The 23,447-nt window shown below is 39.5% G+C and overlaps 1 protein-coding gene across 1 annotated transcript; it reads left to right on the forward strand.

The window, feature by feature from the left end:
- The first annotated feature begins 135 nt into the window (after positions 1-135).
- FCRL4 (Fc receptor like 4) lies at positions 136-14,463 on the forward strand. Its single transcript, XM_012935343.2, has 8 exons — positions 136-139; positions 2,193-2,444; positions 4,543-4,815; positions 5,152-5,436; positions 9,749-9,785; positions 12,346-12,428; positions 12,642-12,710; positions 14,336-14,463. The coding sequence occupies exons 1-8, from the start codon at positions 136-138 to the stop codon at positions 14,461-14,463; spliced, it is 1,131 nt and encodes a 376-aa protein (XP_012790797.2).
- The last annotated feature ends 8,984 nt before the right edge of the window (positions 14,464-23,447 follow it).

Consider the following 23,447-nt stretch of genomic DNA (forward strand, 5'->3'; position numbering starts at 1 on the left):
CCCCATGTGTCACCACTCTCTAGTTTGGGGCAGAGGCAGACACTAAGTCATTTATTTTCCATTGCTCACTTTGCATATCAGGAAAGGTCATTCCGCCGCTTCGGAGGAATAGTCCTGTAGCCACATATCGGAGCCATGCGTACAGAAGCTCATGGTCACCGGAATTCCATCTGGAGAAGGCGGGGAGACTGCACCTGCTCCATCTGGGGGTCCCGGAGATATTGGCTCAGTATGGAGTCCGAAGAATTCTCTGGTGTGGTGCCCGCCGGTTTTCTTCACTGCTGAGAGCAGCCTGTAGTTGTTTTTAAGTCCTCAGCAGGATTTTTTTTTTTTTTTTGCTTTTTGGGTCACACCTGGCGATGCACAGGGGTTACTCCCGGCTCTGCACTCAGGAATTACCCTGGCCGTGCTCAGGGGACCACATGGGATGCTGGGATTTGAACCCGGGTCGGCCGCGTGCAAGGCAAACGCCCTACCCGCTGTGCTATCGCTCCAGCCCTGGATTTTTTTTTTTAATTTTTAAAGGCACCATGATTTACAACATTTAATGATAGGATTTTACTACTCAAAAAAACATTTGTGGTCCTCTGTTCATTGCAGAACTATCTACAATAGCCCAAATCTGGAAACAACACATGTCAAAAACCAGAAAAATGAGTTAAAAAAACTATAGCATATATACATAATAGAATAATTATGAGAAAGACAAAATCATGCGATTTGTTGCTACATAGATGGATCTAGAGAGTATCATGATGAATTAAATTAGTCAGAAGGAGAGAGAGATAGAAAACTATCTCTCTCATATGCAAGATACAAAGAAAGATAGTAAGGAAATATCAGTTGGTCAAAGGAAATAGAGAACTAGTCTACAGAACTGGCTTACAATGGTGGGGGAATAGGGAAGGAAAAGGGTCATTTTGAAAAAAGTGTTTTAAAAGATTAATGAGAAGGGCATTCTGATGAAGGTTGTGATATTGAAATGTTGAATCCATGAAACCCTATCATTTTCAAAAAAAATTCCTTTTTTTAAATTTTAAACACTGTGGTTTATAGTACTGCTAATTACAGTGTTATGCATACAATGTTCCAACACCACACTCCCCACCAGAGGGTCCATTTCCCTCTCACTGTCTCCCCATCCCCTTGCCATGGAAACTCAGTACTGTAGATCAGTTCTAAGTAATGGACTTTTATCCAGAGAGGAAATAAGCTTCTCAGATTTTCAGACCAGCGGTGGTTATTTAGCATTTTGGGACAAGGTTCCCACCTAAGTCAGACTCTTCTCCTTCACAGATATTGGGACATATCCTTTAGAAAACAATGCTTTTTCAGTTTGTTTGCTTTTGTTTGGGGGCCATACCATGGTGCTCTAGGCTTACTGCTGGCGCTGAGGTCAGGGATTGATCCTGGCAGGCTTGAGGGGCCATATGGGGAGGCAAGGATCAATTCTGGGTCAGCTGCATGCAAGGTAAGCACCCTACTGATTGGACTATCTCTCTGGCACAGACCTTCCATCTTAAGAAAGACTTCCCTGAGCTGTGAGGATAGAAGAGACTGACTTTGCCATTTGGGGGATATATCTGAAAGGGACAGAGAAAAAAATTCTAAATATCAACAAAGAAAGAGAGAAAGAGAAATAGTTTTCAATCTATTGATACTATTAAGAATAGAGAAATAGGCTTCATTTTAATTTGTTCTTATCTTTCCATCTTTCAATTCCTGCCCATCAATGTTTCAAATGTAGGAGACAGCACTTTATGTGTGACCCATATTTTATCATTATGCAAGAATGTATTTGAAATTTGGACAATTAATTGAGGAAATTATTTACTGCAGCATTCTCTCACTTTAGATATCAGTCTGCTCACCTCTACCTATTTCTTGTCAGTAAAAATACAATTCAGATCCTCATGTAAAATTTAAATCAATTATTATACTCCCTCTATTTACAACTTCACTCCCACACATCCAGGCCACACAAATGTTCACCTTAGAGGGGTGCCAATAACATAAGGAATTCAAGGGGAATCTACTTTTGGACTTGGGCCACCTTTAAAGGTAAGGAAGCTGCGAGTGTCCCATCCCTGATCTTCCATGGGGAGTTGTGTTACTGGGGTTGCACATGGTAAGGCCAATTGTTCCTGCACTCAGGCATCTCCACTTTAGACTCATTTCTCTTCTCTCCTTAGCCACTGCACATCAATCAGTGATCTCCATCCGTCCACCATGGACCACCTTCTTCCAAGGAAAAACAGTGAAGATGATTTGCAATGGATCTCATGATTATGTTGCAGGACAAACACAATATTATTGGCATTTTCAGAAAAATACACTAAGTGTAACCACAGAAAACAACCTCAAGGTTCGTAAATCTGGAACGTACAGATGCCAGGCTCCAGGCTCACTCCCAAGTAATCCTGTGAACGTGCTGTTTTATTCAGGTGAGAAAAAGTAATTAGTTAAAACTTTGGAGATGGTTGAGGAACATCTTAGCTTTCTAGAGTTTCTAAGAACTGAGGTCCTTCATTCCACTTGACCTTAGCTATTTTCAGCTTCATCACTCACTTTGTAAATGTCTCTCAAACTGCTACTGATATTAAAGTTTAAATGTCTAATATTGGGGCTGGGGTGAAGACTCAAGGGACTGAATTTCATGCTTTGCTTTGCAGGACACCCAAGTTTTATCTTCGTATCACACGCTGCCTCAAGTAGCATGTGCCCCCTGAGCACTGAGCTGCAGGCAGTCCCTGAGCTTTTCTGGGTGTGGTCAAAATAACCAAAACAATGAAAGAAATGTCTAATATTAAGCAGTGGATGTTCTTTGTTAAAATTATTTTATTTATTTTAATGTAAAAAAGCCATAACTGTTGATATAATTCTAAAATTAAAATTTATTAGATAACAAAGTTGCAATATAAAAAAGTCAGTGGATATAAAAAATTAATTTATATGAGAATTATTATATCTCATCACAGAGATGTTAAAACCTTTTATAAGAATTTATTAAGCTGCGGGGCTGGAGTGATAGCACAGCGGATAGGGTGTTTGCCTTGCATGCGGCTAACCCGGGTTTGAATCCCAGCATCCCATATGGTCCCCTGAGCACCAGGGGTGGTTCCTGAGTGCTCAGCCAGGAGTAATCCCTGTGCATCGCCAGGTGTGACCCAAAAAGCAAAAAATTAAAAAATAAAAAAATAATAAAAGAATTTATTAAGCTGCTTGTTGCTTTAGGAGGTGTCGTGGCCATGTTTGTGACTTTGTGGGCCAGAAACTTCAGAATCTAAGGTCTGGGCCAATGAGTTGACTTGGCAGTGGCTATGGCAGATGGATGTGGCTTCTGGGGATTTTGGAAATACAGAGAGAATGTTGTGGGCTGGGGAGGTAAGGCTACCCACCCCGACTTGGAAAAAAAAATTCAAAGCGCCAGTCTGGACATCGGGTACCTGAAACAATTTACAGAATATTTGTAAAGCAGCGGAGTTGAGACATTTGAGTCAACATGGCTGCAGCCTGTGAGAGGTGGGTCCAACAAATGTTCTTACACACTTATGGACAGCAATTGAAGGAATGAGTTAGTATAAAGGGATTCAAAATAAAACTGTCTTAAATCCTACCCTTAAGAATTTATAGATCCCTGGGGCTGGAGAGATAGCACAGCGGGTAGGGCGTTTGCTTTGCAGGCGGCCGACCCGGGTTCTATTCCCAGCTTCCCATATGGTCCCCTGAGCACCGCCAGGAGTAATTCCTGAGTGCAGAGCCAGGAGTAACCCCTGAGCATCGCTGGGTGTGACCCAAAAAGCAAACAAAAAAAAAAGAATTTATAGATCCCAAAGGGAGAAATTATACCTACACGAATGTTATGAGGTGAAAATGCCATAAACCACGAGTTCACTAGTAAGTAATCTCCAACCTCATGCATGGAACCTAGGTTCTGTCCTTTTTCTATATCTATTCTTCTCTCTAATTTGAACGAGCTTTTCATTTTTCCTTTCTACTTTTGCCAACTTTAGAGATAGACGCCATGGGCATTGCTCTAGAGAAAGAGGCACAGTGACATGAAGGACAGCCTTGACCTATAATTAGAATCTGAGGAGCATGAGAATTTCCATGGAGGACCATATTCACCAACCCTCACTGTGTACTTGTGTCTCTGTTAAGTATGCCATTACACTTTCCAGGATATTTCTCTAGAGCTTCTTCTTAGGTGAACCTTGCTCTGAGACAGGTGAGAGTTATTGATCTTCTCCATATTCTGTGACAATAAGGTTATGATCACGTTCCATCCCATCCATTACTCTCCATTTCAAAATCAATATATTTTGAGTTTGTTTAGAAAACTTAAAGATATGTGCTAGAGGTTTATTTAAGAGTCGCATCTAAAGCCTGACATACTTATTTAGAAGAAAATAAGGGATCAGGGAGCAGGAGACTAAACTCTGTAGACAAAAGTAAAAAGAACACAAAACCTTTGAAATCCATGACACTCAGAGGGAGGAAGGGCACCATAAATGGCATGTCTTATTTCCCTGTGTTTTTCAGGTCCCCTTATCCTTCAGACCCCAAGCTCTATGTTTGAAGGTGACAGGTTAGTTCTGAAATGCAAGAAAAGAGGAAGAGGAAGAAGAGAAGAGTTGACTGCTATGAAATACACCCGGAATGGGGAAGTGTTACACCGTATTTCTAATTTTAACAACAGCTTGGAACTTGTAATACCTCAAGCAAGGTTAAATGACAGTGGTGCCTACCAGTGCTTTGGAACTGTGAATAAAATGTATACATATAAATCAAATTTAAAAATTATTAAAATTCAAGGTAAGTACTTTGTTTCACATGGATTTACTTAGTAATGTCAGGGTGGGGAAATAGGTTATGTAAGGGGCAATTTATATATCAACATCAAAAATATTTTTTTCAAATATATGTTAATAGTTATATAAATTCCATAAACGAGAGGACTAAGGTCTATAGGAAGCATAGAAAATCGAGTGACTAGGACTTAAGTAACTTTAGAAGAAAAACATGACAGAGGGGTGGATATGTTGGTCTTGCTATGTGTGTGAAATTTTCTAGGACTGAGTATTATTAAGCGTATTTTTACCAGATTTGAGTACCATTGTACTGAAAATGTCATTTACCTCCTCTTTCTAGAACTATTTCCACATCCAACACTGACTATCACAGACCCCCAGCCTGAAGAGGGGAGCTCAGTCACACTGGTCTGTCAAGTACAGCTTCCTCCAGAAAGACAGGACACTCTGCTCCACTTCATCTTCTACAGAGACAATGGGGTTGTCTTGTCAAAGTGGAGCAGGTCCCCAGAATTCCAGATCCCCAACATCTGGAGAAAAGACTCTGGAGCTTATTGGTGTGGCGCTGAAACTGTGCTCAACAGCATCTATAAGCACAGTCCCCCAAGAGAGATCCACGTGCAAAGTGAGCACTGGGGGCCAGGCTTGCTGGGATTGGGTTGTGGCTACCCCATCCCTATCTGCTGCTTCTGGTCCTATGTGGGTGGGGACAGTCCTCTGCAGATGGAGTCTGTCAATCAGGCATAGACCAAGAAGAAGAGAGGGAGTGTAATAAAAAAAAATGCAGGATTTCGATCTTAATTGCCCTAAGAATATAGTCTTCCTCTGAAATTCTGTTCCTGGAAATGATAGAGTTGACTCATGTGTAAGTTATAAATAAGAGTGAGGAAGAACAGTATGCTACCGTTGGGTCGATGAATTCCAGAATGTTGGATTCTGGGGCAAATATTCAGAAGGTAAGAATTTTCCTATTCTTGTTCAGTAATGGGCAACAATGAATGCCTCTGGTGTGCAAAAACCAGGAAAGGCATATATGCAATGAGAAATACAGTAAATATCACTTCGTAGGTACTAAAGTAGGACTTTTGGAAATGAGTATGGCCCGTCTAGTACCACTGTTGTCACTATTGCTATCAACCATTACTGAAAACAATTTAAACTACCAGTAAGGATGTCAGACACAAAGATTTCTTCAGGAATAATAAAGTTTCCTTTTCTGAAGTCCATATATTATGATGTTAAGTTTATTACACTTGAGGTGTCATAGTTTTCCATAGTGGGTGCACAACTTAATTTCTATCAGACAGTGCACAAAGGTTCTCTTTTCTTTATATTCTCACCAATGTTTGCTATTTCTGTTTTTTTTTGAATAAGCATCCTAACAGGTGTGTAGTGAAAGCACTCTGTGGTTTTAATTTGCATTACTCTGACAATTAGTGATATTTAGCACCTTTGTCAGTACCTCTTGACGATCTCTATGTCTTCTTTTGGAAAAAAAAACTCTGTCCAGTTCCGTTGCCTTTTGCCCATTTTTGAAATTAAATTATTTACTGTTGTAGCTCCTATTTTAAGAATAATCCCTTAGCAATTTATAATTTTCAAACATCTTCTCTGTTCCATAGATTGCTTTTTCTTTTCTTCTCTCTCTCTCTCTGTCCTTTTTTTGCTTTTAAGAAAGATTTTACTTTATAATCTCATTTGCTTTTTTCCTCCTGTTTTCTGAGTTATGGTATAAGATTCATAATAGCATTATAAAATCTATATCAAGGAATTTTTGCAAATATTTTTCCAGTTTCATTTTCAGGTAGTTATACATAACACAGCAAGTAAGGCGTTTGCTTAGCCTTCGATTCCTCTGTTCCTCTCGGAGAGCCCGGCAAGCTGCCGAGAGTATCTCGCCCCTACAGCAGAGCCTAACAAGCTACCTGTGGCATATTCCATATGCCAAAAGCAGTAACAAGTCTCACAAAGGAGACTGGTGCCTGCTCGAGCAAACCAATGAACAATGGTGCATATTTAAATCTTCAACTCATTTTGAGTTAAGTTTTTTGAGTACTTACAATAGATATCCAGTTCATTCTTTCACATTTGAATATCTAGTTTTCCCAGTACTATACACTAAAGATATTATCTCTTTCCAAGAACTTCTCCAAGAAATGTTTGGCTCTCTTATTAAATATTAATTGACTATATGTACGTGGTAAATTTCTGGCATCTTGATTCTATTTCACTGGACGATGTACTAGTACTACTCTATTTTAATTGCTAGAGCATGTAATATAGTTTGAAATCAGAAAGTATAATGTGTCATGCTTTATTCATTTATCTTAGGAATACAAAGGGTATTTGGGATCTTTAAAGTTCCATGCAAATTTTAAGATAAAAACAAAAACTTGTATAAGAATGCCATTGGATGAGATGAGAGCTATAGTACAGCTGGTAAGGCTATAAACCTTGCATTAAGCCAATCTGTGTTCCACCCCCTTCCCTTCAACCCTGCCCCCCCCCCACACACACACATCTCATATAATCCTCCAGTCACTACCAAGATTGTTTCCTGAGTGCAGTAATTCCTGGGCATCACAGGGTGTGGCCCCCAAACAAACAAACAAACAAACAAGAATGCCATCAGAATTGTGTTAGGGTTACATTGAATCTATGAAGAACTTCACATGGGAATTTAAACTGTCTGAGCAGTGCAATATCGTTCTTTTTCTCTCTTTAATGTTCCACAATGCCATTATGATGTGAGAGACATCTTTGGAAATTTGACTCCAACACAAGAAAAATGACTGCCAAGATAAACAATCTGGACCACTTTAAATTGAAAAGCTTCTGTACAACTCCCCCCCCCACCCCCACACACACCCAAAGAAAAAGAACAGAAAGACAGTCTACTGAATTGGAGAAGATATTTGTACACTATGCCTATGACTGGGGGCTAACTAATATCCTATGTAGATAAAGAACTCATACAAGTTAACTCCACACACCAAACTCAATAAAAATATAGACAGAAAAAATATATATAGACAGAAAATTTGAATATATACCTCTCTTAGAGGGAGTACTGGTAGCTGACACATAAAAAGATGTCCAGTATCACTGATTACCAGGTTTTTAAGTCTTTATTTTATTATTATGTTTTTATTAGGGGGGGGCAGATCACATCATGCAGTGCTTGGGGGTTACTCCTGGATCTGTGTACAGGGATAACTCCTGGTGGGTCTCGGGGACCATATGGGATCTCAGGGATCCAAACTGGATAGGCTGCATGTAAGGCAAACACCCTATCCCTGTACTGTTACTCCAGCCCCAGACTTTTCTCTCCCATCTTTACCATTTCATGCTGAGTCACTCGCTGTTAGACACAGGGTTGGGCTGCCCTGTAAAAGCCACTGCCTGTGCCACCCCAACCAAACCTATTTCTCAAGGATGTTCAAAATATTGACCCTTTTACTTTCCTCTTCTCCCAGGCCCTAGCCTTAGGACCAAGCTGAGGAAATCCTAGGGCATCATATAATTCCAGGTCCAACCCTTTTCTGCTGGAGCTCAAGTAGGTTCTTTCCTTTAGGGAAGAATGGAAGTACCGCCAGGAGGATTGCCAACAGTAGAAGTACCGCCATTGCTGTGGGAGTCACTTGGGGACTGTTTACCTTTCTTCTCCTGACGTTGGCTCTGCTGTTTTACTGCTGGCACCAGAGGAAGTCAGGTTTGTGCCCTTTCTCATCTCCCTGGAGCCGTGTCCTGTTCTGATTCAGATATGGCGATTCATTACAACCTCAACCTCTGCCGTAACACTGTCTTCTACCTTTCCACCTGAATTTCCACACAATTTTCTACAATTTTTAAACACTTTGCTGTGGATCAAGTTGTTTACATCCAGTCTGTTTTTTTAAGTCCGAAGTGGGAGAGAGTGAGGAAGCAAAAATTTTCAAATAAAGTTACAAAAACTTTATAGTTACCTCTAGTATTTTCTTTAGCTCTAATTAAAGTTAATGACATACTTCAGGTTATCTTAAATCCCCCATAAATGGACAACAAAACACACTGAGAGGTTCTGTGATGGAAAGACAGAACCGGCGTTTGACCAATCATCCTTCCTTCTCCTCAGAAACTTCACTGAAGCAAACCCAAACCTCTTGCCCTGTGCTCCACAGGCCGGTCCCTCCAAATGCTTTTGACTTACTTCAGGTCAGGATAGTTTCAGGTGTCATAAGAGCATTTGCCTTGCACGGCAAGCTACTGAGAGTATCTTGCCCACATGGCAGAGCCTGGCAAACTACTGTGGCGTATTTGATATGCCAAAAACAGTAACAACAAGTCTCACAATGGAGACCTTACTGGTGCCCACTAAAGCAAATCGATGAGCAACGGGATGACAGTGATACAGTAATATAGTGATGCTGAACACATATCCAAACTCTTTTGTATTTGCAACAATTATCCACACATTTCAAGTCTGTCTCTTATTTCAGTTCACTTCGGTTTACTAGCTCTCTGAGTGCACCTCTGTACCTGACCTGCCCCGGATGTGGAGCACTTTGGGCATTTGGCTATTAGTCTCCTTAGCCATCCTGAGTCGGAGCCTGAACTCTGCCTGTGCTTAACCACAGATGGACTTGAGATCAGCCTGTTTCAGCCCCTCACTACTTTGCTAGGAAACAACTTGTTTTTATTGGATATTTCCAAGGTAGCAACACATCCTTGAGCAATTGCATATTCATGCAGGAAGTGTACTTTTGCCTCTAGCAAGCTAAGTGTTTTGTTCAATCCTATTTTGCATCATTCTTTTGGGAATCCAGAGCTAGGCTAGGTTTTAATTGACTTCCCATGCACCCCCACCCACCCCTCTGACCTCTCTCAGGCAACTCTCTTCTGTGAGGTTTTTGGGAAAGCTTCCTCTGCAGACACAACTACCTGTGCTTGTTTTACAGGAGCTGGTATTCCCGAAGACACTGGAGACACGGCAAGGTGAGGACTCAGGTCTCTGGCCTCAAAATAAATAAATTTAAAAATGCTGAACACTTGCATAGAATGTGTCAGTTTGATGTGAATAATTTCAAATGTTGATTGCAAAAGATTAAACAGTAGTATTTTTTAAGCAGTAGAGATTTTTATTCTCTTTCTATGAATTGCTTAATTTTATTTGTTTTTGTTTTTTTGCTTTTTGGGTCACACTTGACGATGCACAGGGGTTACTCCTGGCAGTGCTCAGGGGACCATATGGGATAATGGGAATCAAACCCGGGTCGGCCACATGCAAGGCAAACGCCCTACGTGCTGTGCTATCACTCCAGCCCCCTGAATTGCTTAATTTTAAAAAGAGAATGAAGTGCAGCTTAATATATGCTATTATTTAATGGTTTATATACATTTATGCAAATTGCAATGTTGAGTTTTATTTTCATATTCTTTGTGGTATGGGGTGTTTTTTATATGATTTCATGGACTTGTATCTTAAGATAGATATTGAACATATTGTCATAGGAATAATTTTCTGTGGAATAGTTTGCAATTTAAGTCAGCAGTTGTAGTAATAAAGCAAGCACACCATGAAGACAAACAAAAAAAAATGCTGAACAGTGAGCTTGTAAAACTAGATCAAGATAGTCTTCTACAATTTAGTCCTATCCTAAGTTCCTTTTACTCTCTTTTACTTTCCAATAAACTTTTCTACTTTCCAAATAAAAATCATTTTCTAATATAGCTAAATTATCTCAATTTCGTATTTCTTGAAATGATAAAAATCATAATTTCCTAAAATTGTTCCAAAAGTTTGGATAATAGATTTGATCCCTGCCCCATTTTGAGGCAACATAATTTACAATACTGTTAATGATAGAGTTTCATGCATCCATTGTTCTAGCACTACAACCACCACCAGAGAGTCCGTTTCCCTCCACCAATGTCCCTATCCAATCCGTTTCCACTTCCACTCCCTACTTCTTTAATAAACCAACTCTCAGTTTCTGTTGTCTTTGGTCATTTATTCTTACCTTAACAAGTTACTTTATAACCCATATATGAGAGGAATCAGTCTCTATTTGATTTTCTCCATATGACTGATTTCACCAACTTGATACCCACTAGGAAAAAATTAAAAAGTTTGATATTTCTTAACCTTTCCTGTAGCTGAGTAGTAGAGTCCAGTTTGTGTGTCTAGGTATTTTCTTTATCCAGTCATTTGTTGTTGGACACTTGAGTTGTTCCCTATTTTTGACTATTGTGAATAGTGCTAAAATGAACTAGAAAAACATTATCTTTCAAAACACTACTTTTGGGCTCTTGGTATAGATTCCCAAGATGTAGAATTGCTGGGTCTTATGAAAGTCAATTCTTAACTTTTTTAGTAATCTCCATATTGTTTTTTCTTTTTTTTTTCTCTTTTTTTGGTCACACCCGGCGATGCTCAGGGGTGACTCCTGGCTCTGCACTCAGGACTTACCTCTGGCGATGCTCAGGGGACCATATGGGATGCTGGGAATCAAACCTGGGTTGGCCGCGTGCAAGGCAAACGCCCTACCTGTTGTGCTATTGCTCCAGCCCCTCTATATTGCTTTTTAAAGAGGCTGAACCAGTCAACATTCCCACCAACAGTGAGCAAGTGAACAAGGGTTTCTTTTTCCTCATTATGTTCCAACACTGATTGTTTCTATACTTTTTTTTTTTTGGGTCACACCCAGCAATGCTCACTCCTGGCTCTGCACTCAGGAATTACCCCTGGCCATGTTCAGGGGACCATATGGGATGCTGGGAATCGAACCTGGGTCGGCTGCGTGTAAGGCAAATAAATGCCCTTCCCGCTGTGCTATCACTCCAGCCCCCTATTCTTTTTGATAGTATATATTTTACATAAATTTGTATCAGTTTCTTATTTGAAAATGCACTCATGCATCTAAATGATTATATCTAGATTAAAGACTTTCTAGGTCAGCACAAAATATTTCTTGTGAGAATAATATTAGAGACAATTTTTGTGCTGAGATTGTGTTAATGAACATTTGTTCTAGATTGTCTAGAGAATTTTCTCCTTCCGTCCTTCCTTCCTTTCATGTATAATCACCAGATTATGTGCTTAAAACTTTGGTTAAAAAAGAAATCTTACACTTTTCTTTGAATTATAGAAACATTTTTTGTTAAGTCATGGCCACAGGGCTGGAGAAATGATGATGTTTAATCCCTTCTTTAATTTTCCAGAGTGATGTAAAGATACTAAACTACTACCTAGTGATATAAAGAGTCTAGTTTTTATTGTTTTTAAAAAGTTGAGAGTGATCATTTGGTCTAAAGATGATTGTCAGGGACACTCTGGTCTTGATTCCAGATTGCCAGTCCAAACCCTCCTGTCCAGAATTTCTAACAAACCAATAATCTGATTCCAAATAGATCTAATAAAACTTCATTTAAACCATTCAGGATTTTCAGTTCTCAACAACTGTTGTAATACCCACCTTCTCCTCCATTCTCTCTGTCTCCCCCACTCATTGTTTATCATAGTCCAGGAATAATCATGTATTTCTGTATTTTACAGCAGCTCTCCCACACCAAGACCAAAAGAGTCACCTCAACCCATGTGTCCTGATGCCATGGAGTTACAACCAGTGGATGGCTATGGTGAGGATACCCAGGCAGCAATGCGTTCCTGATCTGATCCAGGGGAATAAGATGTGTTTTGTGGCTGAGCAAAGGCCCCTGACCTCCCAAACTAACCCAAACTCAGAAACTCCCCATATATAATTGCTTCATCTATACTCAATAATAGACTGCTAAAGAATTTACAAGGGACACTGACTGGAGCAGACTAGAAAGTGTTTCTTTTCTTTCCAGCACACCTCAAAGAGGGAAATATGGTGTACTCAGAGATCCAGACGATTTGTGTCAAAGAAGAAGGAAATGGTAAGTTACTGGAGAGATTCTGGCTGCAAACATAATTTTCTGTTTCTTCCTCATTACATATTACTAAGTACTTCCTATGTAGTAAGTATATTTCAAGTGCAGAGTCAATCAGTGAGAAAAACCAATAAAATCCCTACTATGCTGTGCTTAAATTCTTCTTTTAAATTTAATTTTTAATGTAGGAGTACTGCTATTTATTCAGCCATTGATTAAGCTGATTGAATTGGACATGAACTCCGCGTTACTTTTTTTTATTCAGTATGTTAATCTTATTTTCTTAAATTTTTTTATTATTTTAATTTTTAATCACTGTGCAATACAGTTACAAAACTTTTCTGTTTGAGCTTCAGTCATACAATAATTAATCACCCAACCCTCCTCCAGTGCACATCTTCCACTACCAAGGTTCCCAGTATCCTTCCCCATCCCATCCCTCCCCCTGCCTCTATGGCAAACAATCTCCACCATACTTTCTTTTATATTGCTTGTTATGAATAGCATAAGATGTTGTGTAGCTGCAAGAGTGACCATGTGCTCCTGGAGTTCTAAAATTTTAGATAATTAGGGTCTGGAAAAATCTCTGCAGTGAGCTGCTCAGTTCAGAGAATCTTTTGTATGTCTCTGAATCATGGCCGTTAAAGAGCTTAAGTAGCAGTCTGGGGGAAGTTTGTGGGTTCATGGGTTCCATGGGGCCCTGCACTTTTCATTGGGTTCTGAAAGTTGGTGGCCACCGGGGGTTTTTAGGGGACAGGTGGAGGGATGACGCCTACCCCCTTGTGAGGCACCCCAATGAAGTTGGCCTGACTTAAAGTCTGGAGGCATCTCTGCAGGAAGCTGCTTGGTTCAGAGATTCTTTTGTGTGTCTTTGGATCATGGCTCTTGTTTCAATCGTTTCCAGAGAAATAAACTATTGCATAAGCCCCATAGGGCATGCCTGCTCACCTTTAGCACATCGCTGGCCCTGACTGTGGCTTTTGATCTCTTTCGAGATTTATGGGATTCTAAAATAAGGCCAATAAACGAGTTTGTGTAGCTGAGCCAGAGGTAAGACAGAGACAGAGACAAAGACACACAGAGAGAGAGAACAATAGACAGAGAGAACATCTAAAAGATTTTCCTCATGGAGCATACACATGGCGAACTCTCACAGTAGCTTGAAAAATAATCAGGGAAGAACTGGAATGAAGGTCCTGTAAATTAAAAAAGGCAAGAGTTAAAACTTGGAGGAAAATTATGTCTCAATATCTGTTAATGAAAGGAACAAGCTTTCTTGATGTGACATTATATGAAGACTTTAAAGATGGGGTGTGAAAATAGCTTGCAGGAGGCTGGGTTAAGAAATGGTAAAACAGAAATGTATATGCATTGTAGGATATCTTGCAGGTTTAGGGTTGGAAAAAACATGGCAATCAATGGAAAGACCTCAAATGTTTCAGGTTCAGTCGTACCCAGTCTCTGAAAAACAGTCAAAAAGACTTGACTCTGGGAGAATTCTAATAAGCCTGATTCAACGTTTCTCTTTTTCTCCAACAGTTAGCTTCACAACATCTCCAGAGAATACAGTGAGTATTATTTCTTACTATTTTCTCTCCCACTTTTTATCTATGTCTTGTCTCTTTTTCCAGTACCTCTTTATTTCTTTCCACCCCAGCAGACTGCAGTTATCTACTCGGAGGTGAAGAATTCACAACTCCCAGAGGAGTCATCAGAAAAGATCTCCTCTAAGGATGAAAACCCCACAGAAAGTTCCTAGGAATGTCTTGCTTGTGACTTGCCCCTAATACAAAGCAGCCATTCAGAGAAGTTTTCAAGGTCCTTGAAGTGATCAACCAGTTCCAGATTTCTTCTTTTTTGCCCATGTACATTTATTCCCAAGACTTCCCTTTTTTGTTTGTTTGTTTTTGGTTTTGGTTTTGGTTTGGGGGCCACACCTGGTGGTGCTCAGGGATTATTCCTGACCCTGCACTCAGTAGTTACTCCTGGTGGTGCTCAGGGGACAATATGGGGTTCTGGGAATCAAACCTCAGTTGGCCACATGCAAGGCAAGTGCCATTCCCAAGACTTCTGACTCGTCCACTCTGACTTAGTGATTGAATGTTCAATTGAAAGACTGAACAGGGATTTTAGAGAAACAAATTACAAAGGAGAAGGACTGTAGTAAATCAAATGCACTAATTTTGGTGAATTGGTATTTACACATACAAAAGACTGAGTGGGTCTTATCTCTGTCAACAATTGCTTCTCCCACCGGGGATCAGCTGCGTCTACTGGCTTGATGAATCACAGCAAAGATATAGGTCATTCCCTCTCACTTACACTGTTCACACCAGCAATATTCAACTACAAGGTCTTGAACCAGTGCAGTTCCAAAGTTGTAAAAATGTTGAAAATCACTGGTCAACCAGGTGACAGAGTATAGGTGAAAAAGGTTGAAGAAAGCTGGTTTACACCCTCTCAGCATAGTTACAGGTAAAAGTATTTGCTCTAAATGGTTTACAGAAAAAATAATTTAAAGTAGGATATTAAGTACTTTACTAGGTAATCAAAATAATCAGAGAATCATGCTATAGGATGAGCTTCCAAAATTTAAACATAATCATGCTGTTTTAGAGAAAAAATACAAATATAAAATCTTAAAGTTAAGTAACATAAAGAAATAAAATTGAGTTGAAAATATCAGTACATAAACTGATAATGAACTTTCCCTTTTTGAAAGAGCTATTTATGTAAATTATGTCCTTAGTCTGTGCAATAAAAATATTGGAATAATTTTCAACCCATAAGCAATGAATACCTTAGCATAGACTAGTATCTCAATACTATTTCTCACTAAAAGGACAAAGAACTACCTTTCCTAAATAATTGGTGTGAGAATTCTTTTTGTAGATTAAGAAAGAATATAATGGGCCAGAGTGATAGTTCAGCGGGTAGAGTGTTTGCCTTGTATGTGGCTGACCGGGGTTCAATCCTAGGTATCTCATACGACCCGAAGCACCGCCAGGAGTAATTCCTGAGTCAGGAGTAACTCCTGAGCATCGCTGGGTGTGACCCAAAAAACCAGAAAGAAAGAAATGGAAAGAAAGAAAGAAAGAAAGAAAGAAAGAAAGAAAGAAAGAAAGAAAGAAAGAAAGAAAGAAAGAAAGAAAGAAAGAAAGAAAGAAAGAAAGAAAGAAAGAAAGAAAGAAAGAAGCAAGCCACAATTTTGAATGGGGGATGCTTCATGTTCCACCTACTAGTTAGGTAAATAGAAAATATATAGCCTCAGCTTGGAGGGCTGAGACCTCCAAGCCTGCTCAGATCGGGACTGGGCCTCTTCCTCCCAGATTTCCCATTTTCCAGTAGCTAGGGGGTCACACCAGGGACTGCCCCCAGCCCTGTAATCCCATCAATGGCCAACATCCAGAGACTTAAAAGCAAGCTCCCAGAAGGGATCGACGCAGTCTCTGGCCCAAGCGCCTGGCTTTCTTCCCTGGGGCCCCTCGGAGGGAAGCTCCAGCTTCCCTCCCCACCCCGAGCAGAGCTGCCAAAGACCTCCAGAGACTTAGCCACAGCCATGCTCAAGGTCCCTCTCCACACGTTCGGACGAGCCTTACGCATGAAGGTACCAGCAGAGGAACCCAGGTGTGTGGGACCCGGGGCTGAGAACTCAAAGCCTGCTCTGATCAGGGAGTGAATATATTAAATGGGATTTGCTCATAACATAACAATCAGCAACATCGAAACTATGGGAAATTTCTGTAAGACAAATGCCCTGGTTTCTTCAGTAAATAAATGTTAAATGAAGGAGAAAGCAACAAAGAAAGAAGATAGGAAGAAATGAAAGAGGAAGGAAATACTTAGAAATTAAATGAGATCTGTTAAATGGACAGAACTTGTTTTTATATTGATACAAGCAAATACAATTAGGAAAAAAAATCACATGAAATACTAAGTGAAACTTGCGCATTGATATAGTAAGAAATTTTGTGTTTAGGATATAACTAATAACATTGTTGCTTTAAAGAAGTATTTCTCTTTTAAAACTCAATTGAAAAGGTTTATAGATGAAATTATATAGTTTGCCAAAAATAATGCAATAAGGGGAGGTGAGGGCGATCTGGCTGTGACATCTGTCACTGCCTTGATTCGACCAGGGTTGATTCGGCTGTTTTGGCTGGCGAGACGGGTGTCCCCTTACTCCCTCACTGCTGCTTGTGCATCCCTCAGAAGCTGCGCTCAGATGGCCTTCCAGAAAAGAGGCAGAGAGACGACCATTCTTCTGTTGAGGGTTTGCAAGTAGCTGCACTCCTTTGCTAGAACCTTCACACAACCTCTCACAAATAATGCAATAAAAACATGAGGGAAGTGGCTAAGATATAGTGAAATAGGATTGGTTATGTTTACATAATTTCTGAACTTAATGGGTATTTTGTGAGAGAAAGAAGGGCTTATATTAGCTTATGCTTTGTATGTTTTTAATTTTCCACAATAAACTTTCAATAATAACTTCACTTTATCACTTCTTGTGTCTCCATCGTCTCCCTACTTTGACAGTCATGAATCCCTTATGTGTCTTCCTCCCTTCACCCACTTCTTAGTACTTCAGTCATGGTGCTTTTATCTTCCTGTAGAAAAAGCCAGAGTCAATCTACATCACCACAGAGTTTCTACATAAATTTTCTTCTGTTGCCTTCCTAACATCACCTGCTGCTAATTTCCTTTTTGCCACTTAGCTGTAGGCATTCTGCAAACTCCAAACAATATTCAAATAATGTCTTTGCCTGGGTTGCTCTTTCAGAATATATTCCTACCAGATACTCATCAAGACTGTGAAGCCCACCTCAAACCTCTGTAACATGCATAAACTTGGAACTTGCTTTCAAACTCCTTTACCTTTTTCAGCACTTTATTTCCCTTATTCTTTTTTGTTTTATACTCCATAGTACTTAACACATAAAACATAATGAAAAATTTACTGCTATTATGTATTATTGCACATCACTTCCTCTGGGATGCAAGTTTTCTTATTCCTTTTATTTTGGAAACCACATTCAGTGGTGCTTAGGGGTGATTCCCAGAAGTACTCAGGGGACCGTGCCATGCCAGGGATGAAACCCAGGGGACCCACATGCAAATGATGTCCAGCCTTTTGAGCCACCTCCTAGTCCTAGAAAGTAAGTATCTTAAGGGCAATAACCTCTGCCTCTTTATTCACTGACAAATCCCAAGCAACTGTGCCAGGTACCAAGTGCTTAATAAGCACTTTCAAATTAATGTTACCTGTTTCATTGAGAAAAATTACTCATTACTCATTTCTTTTGTGTCCTTACACAGGCAATCTGCTGTAAGTGGCAAGCTGCTCCTTACCAGGAGTTTGTCGAAAGCTTGAATCTGTCAGACACTCATTATGCATCAAGAGAACACTCCTCTCCACCTATAGCATCGAAAGTAAAGTGGTGATGAACACCCAAGTATTTCTTAAAGCATAGTAGAAAGGGAGTTCAGGGACAAAAGGAATGACACTATTCTAAAATGGACTCTGATTATGATAGAGTCCCAGGATAACAAAGATAAAAGTTTTTAAAGGTTGTTATCTCATAATGTGTTAGATTATACTAAACTATATTGTATTCTATCATAGCTACTAGAATATAAGGCAAGATGCCATATTTGTCATCAGGATAATACAGGAGCAAGGTGATATAAAATAATTGGTATCTTCTATTTATATATATATATAATTGATGTACAATTGGAAACTCAATATTGCAGTATCTCACATAATTCCTTTTTTTTTCTTTTTGGGTCACACCCAGCGATGCTCAGGGGTTACTCCTGGCTTTGCACTCAGGAATTACTCCTGGCAGTGCTTGGGGGACCATATGGGATGCCGGGGATCAAACCCGGGTTGGCCGCGTGCAAGGCAAACGCCCTACCCGCGGTGCTATCGCTCCGGTCCCATAATTCCTCTTAATGTTGCATTTTAATGCCAGGATTTAATCCTCCACAATTGCTCCCAATGATCTTTTAGAAATGTATAAATCTTTATTGGCTTTCTCTCTCTGTGGCAAATCCCTTTATATTTGTTTGCTTGTTTTAAAGTCCTACCTTTGATTATTTTATTTTGTTTATCATGTATATTTGTCACTTTGACTAAGAACTTTATTCTTGAATCAAGGCAGAAGCCTAACTACATGGCCTCTATGATCCCCCAGTTCATATTTTTGATGATCCTACTCTGTATATCACCAGCCTTCAGTTCACATCAGCTCTGTCCTAGTTGCTTGCCACTTTGCATAATGAAATCTCTGAAGCTGTGTGTGAACTTGAGATACGGATGCAAAAATAGTTACCACACAAAAGTCAGTTCAAGAATCTCAGAAAGAGGAACCCCATATAGACATATCATTTATGCATAGGCAAATGCACATTTTGACTTCCAAGAGACATGGGAAAAAAATAACATCCTAAATTTACATAAATTAGAAAGGCCAGGGGAAAACTTCAAACCAGTGGTGTCTATAAAAATGAGCACTTTCATTCTGAAGGGAAGTCAGCTTGTTTGCCCTGCTACCCTGAGAGCATAAGAAGCCAAATTTCTCTGCAGGAAGCTGCTTGCCCATAACCACAAAGCAGAAAATAGAGGTAGGCACAGAATGCTACTCTCAGGACTCAGAGAAGAAGGACTCTTTTTTCAAAAGCAGTCTTTTTTTTAAAAAGCTATCAACATATTAGAATATAAAGCTTTGTTCTGTTTTCATGGCTCTTACTTTGATGTCTTTTTCAAAAATATGCTACTTAATATACAAAAAACTTAAAATTTCAATTATTAGCATAAATTTTATTGTCCATTTTGCAATGTCAACTTTAGCTACAAATATATAAAGCATTTTACTCTTGTTGGAAAAACTGAAAAAAGAAATAATATTTTACAGGCTGTACATGCATATGAACTGTATCCTTAAGAGAGTATGAAAATGCTGGGGCTGGAGAGATTGTATAATGGGTTAGGCTTGGTGGACATGGACAGTACCTGGGATTGAACTAGCATTGGACAAGTACAAGGCAAGTGCCTTAACCTTTGTACTATGTCTCGGGCCCAACATTGCCTTATCTTTTCTTTTCTCTTTTTCTTTTTTCTTTTTTGGTCTTGTCTTTTCTCCTTTTCTTTCCTTTGCTTTTCTTCTCTTCCCTTCCCCCTTCCTTTTCTTTTCTTGCCCTTTCTTTCTGTTTTTTCCTTTCCTTTTATTTCCCTTTCCTTCCTTTCCTTTTCCTTCCTTTCCCCTTTTCTTTCTTTTTCTCCCTTTCCCTTTCCCTTCCCTTCCCTTCCCTTCCCTTCCCTTCCCTTCCCTTCCCTTCCCTTCCCTTCCCTTCCCTTCCCTTCCCTTCCCTTCCCTTCCCTTCCCTTCCCTTCCTTTCCCTTCCCTTCCCTTCCCTCCCTTCACCTCCCCTCACGTCCCCTCCCCTCCCCTCCCCTCCCTTTCCTTCCATTCCCCTCCCCTCCTTTCCCTTCCCTTATCTTTTATTTTTATTTGGGGCCACTCCTGGCAGTGCTCAAGGCTTACTCCTAGCTTAGGCTCAAGAATCACCCCCGACAGATTCAAGGGACCATTTGGGGTGTCAGGAATTGGAACCTGGGTCTGCTGCATGCAAGTCAAGCCCCCTACTGTTGTATTATCTCTCCTGTTCAACACAGTCATTTCTTAATGTGGGAACATTCTACCTACACATCCTACCTTTGAATTACTGAAAACTGAAAAAAAAATTACTGAAAAGTAAAGGGACTCTCAATTGCTATGTGTTTCCATTTCCTTCTATGTTAGTTTCAGCATAGTTAGCTAATACAGGGGGGAAATTGAATATTGTTCCTAGTTAAATTTTTATGGCATTCTTACTACTCTGGAAGCAAATCTACAGAAGAAAAAGTAGATTAAACAGAAAAATATAAGATTCATAATCTGCAGCTTAGTTTAATATGTGGTAGGAAAGGAAGAGTGATTCAAGATGCGTGTCAACTTTTTATTTGGTAATTTTAATTTCTTTTTTGAGGGGGGCCACACTCAGCAATGCTTAGGGTTTCCTGGCTCTGAACTCAGGAATTACCCCTGGTGATGCTCAAGGGACCAGGTAGGATGCTAGGAACTGAAAATGGGTCAGCTGCATGCAAGGAAAATGTCTATCCACTGTACTATATCTCTGGCCTTCATATTTGGAAATTTTAAATATTGTATTGCAGTGATAAAACATGACAATTTCCATTGAAATTTTATCTTTAATAATTATTGAATAAGTATGCAATCACCGAGAGCTTTTTCATAATTTTTCATTACAAGAAAAGGTAATTTGGTAGAAGGACTGGAGAATAAAAGGAAAATAGAACTTTGAAAGAACAAGAGGTTTTTGTGTAGTACCTTCCCAATTTTTAATATGCTAACTCCTTTGGTTTCTCACACCAATATTATCAGGTTTTAGTTATTTATCAATGCCAGCCAGCTTTAAGTGGCTGAGCTATGACGTCTCTGGAGATGGGGCTTGGGTTCCTTCACCTCTTTGTCATGATAGCACATTGGGCGCAACTTACCCTCCAGAAAAATGACTCCATAGTTATCAGGATGGTCATGTGAGATGATAAATACAAAAACTAATTAAAAGAGAGGGGGACCCGATAGCACAGCAGATAAGGTATTTGATTTGCAAGCAGCCTAGTCAGAGTCTACCTCTGGCACCCCAGTTGGTCCCCCAAACCCTGCCAGGAGTGAACCTTGAGATCTAAACCCTGAGCACATACTGCTGTGACCCCCAAAATTAAACAAACAAAAATTCCCTAATACAAAGTGGGTAAAAGACATATAGTAGGCCTCAAAATGTAAAATACATGACAGAAAATACATATGATACAGTCCAAGAATCTCAAGGGTACAGATCTTTGCAGACTCATCTCTGAAGCAAGGGAAACAAAAGCAAGAAGAAAAAAATGTGAACACGTCACTTAAAAGCTTTTAACTTTTAAAAGCAGTTGTCACAAAAACAAAGAGCAACATGGCCAACAGGAGAATATATTTGAACTTCGTACATCTGACAAAGGGTTAATATCTAAAATATACAGTGAACTCACACAACTGACCAATGGCCACAAACAAAGCAACTCAATTTTTTAAAAACCTGGCAGGAAAAAAACCCTGAATAACCGATTACCCAAAGAATATATTCGGATGTCTCACAGACACATAAAGTTGTTGAATATCATTATTAGGGAAAAACAAATCAAAGCACAATGAGTTTACTTTAGATTCATGAAAATAGCCAATATTCCAAAATTTAGAAACAGGAACTGAAAAGTATGTGGAGAAAATGGTCAATTGATACTTGTGGTAACCTAATTTGGTGCAACATAATGGAAAATGGCATAGCGATTCCTTAGAAAGCTAAGAGATGAAAATTCTGTATGATCCAGTAATACTGCTTTAGGCAATTATCCAATAGGTATGAGAATATTAACTTTAAAGGATATTTATACCCCTGTACTGATACCAGCTTTATTCGAAAGAACCAAAGGTTAATGGAATTAATCAAACTACCCATAAACAGATGATTGGATAAAAAGCTATGATATTTATGCTAACATTAAAAAAGATTTGAGGGGCTGGAGTGATACCACAGTGGGTAGGGCATTTGCCTTGCACGCGGCCGACCTGGGTTCGATTCCTAGCATCCCATATGGTCCCCTGAGCACCACCAGGGTAATTTCTGAGTGCAAAGCCAGGAGTAACCACTGTGCACTGATGTGACCCAAGAAGCAAAAAAAAAAAAAAAAAAAGATTTGAGTCATGTCTTTTGGAACAAAACTAATGGAAGTGATTATGTAAGTAAAATAAGTAAGGAAGTAAAAATACAATTATTGGATGGTTCCACTCATATCTGAATTGTGTATAAATGAAGCAAATGAGTGGCAGGAAAAAAATTTAATTAACTCTTCGACTTTACAAAATCTATGGTGATTACCAGAGGGAAGAAATGAAAAAGAGGGAGGAATGATGAGAGGGATATTTTTGTGGGGGGGGGGTTTCTGGTGGAGCAAGAAGGGACAACTACACACATAAAGATGTGTGACGTTAACCCTTTAAAGTTTTATAAATTGTAAACCAATGATGTCAATAAAAAAAAGAAATTAAATTATAAGTTCGTTCAGATGTTTTTATGCTGCCAAGACTCCTATTTATCTGTTGTTTCAGTTCCAGCACTATACCGGCCAGTTGCAGGGTTGAGGTGTGAGGGGCATGACCGCTGTCTGTAGAGCTCAGCCTTTTCAGATCTTTCTTTACCTCTACAACACTCTCTGTGTACTATGGTATGAGACTTTTCACTTTCACTTGTGGTCCAATAAGCTTAGAGATACTGTCTCTCTTCCTGTTTATTGGCAAGAGCACCACTGGTCATAAGATGGCTGTGACTAATTCCCATCTTCTTATTTTACATGTTTCTTCTTTCATTCTTCAAAAATCTTTGGTTTTAAACTACTCATCCTATAAACAGTTTGATATTTATTTGTAAACTGCAGAGCACCAGGTTTCCATTTCTTTTTTTTAATTTTTAAAATTTTATTGAATCACTGTGAGATAGTTGCAAGCTTTCATGTTTGGGTTACAATCTCACAATGATCAAACACTCGTCCCTCCACCAGTGCACATTCCCCACCACCAATATTCCAGGTATAACCCCCTTTCCCACCCTCCCCCTGCCTCCATGGCAGACAATATT

The sequence above is a fragment of the Sorex araneus genome, chromosome 5, assembly GCF_027595985.1.
Source record: "Sorex araneus isolate mSorAra2 chromosome 5, mSorAra2.pri, whole genome shotgun sequence".
In the NCBI taxonomy this organism is placed as follows: Eukaryota; Metazoa; Chordata; class Mammalia; order Eulipotyphla; family Soricidae; genus Sorex; species Sorex araneus.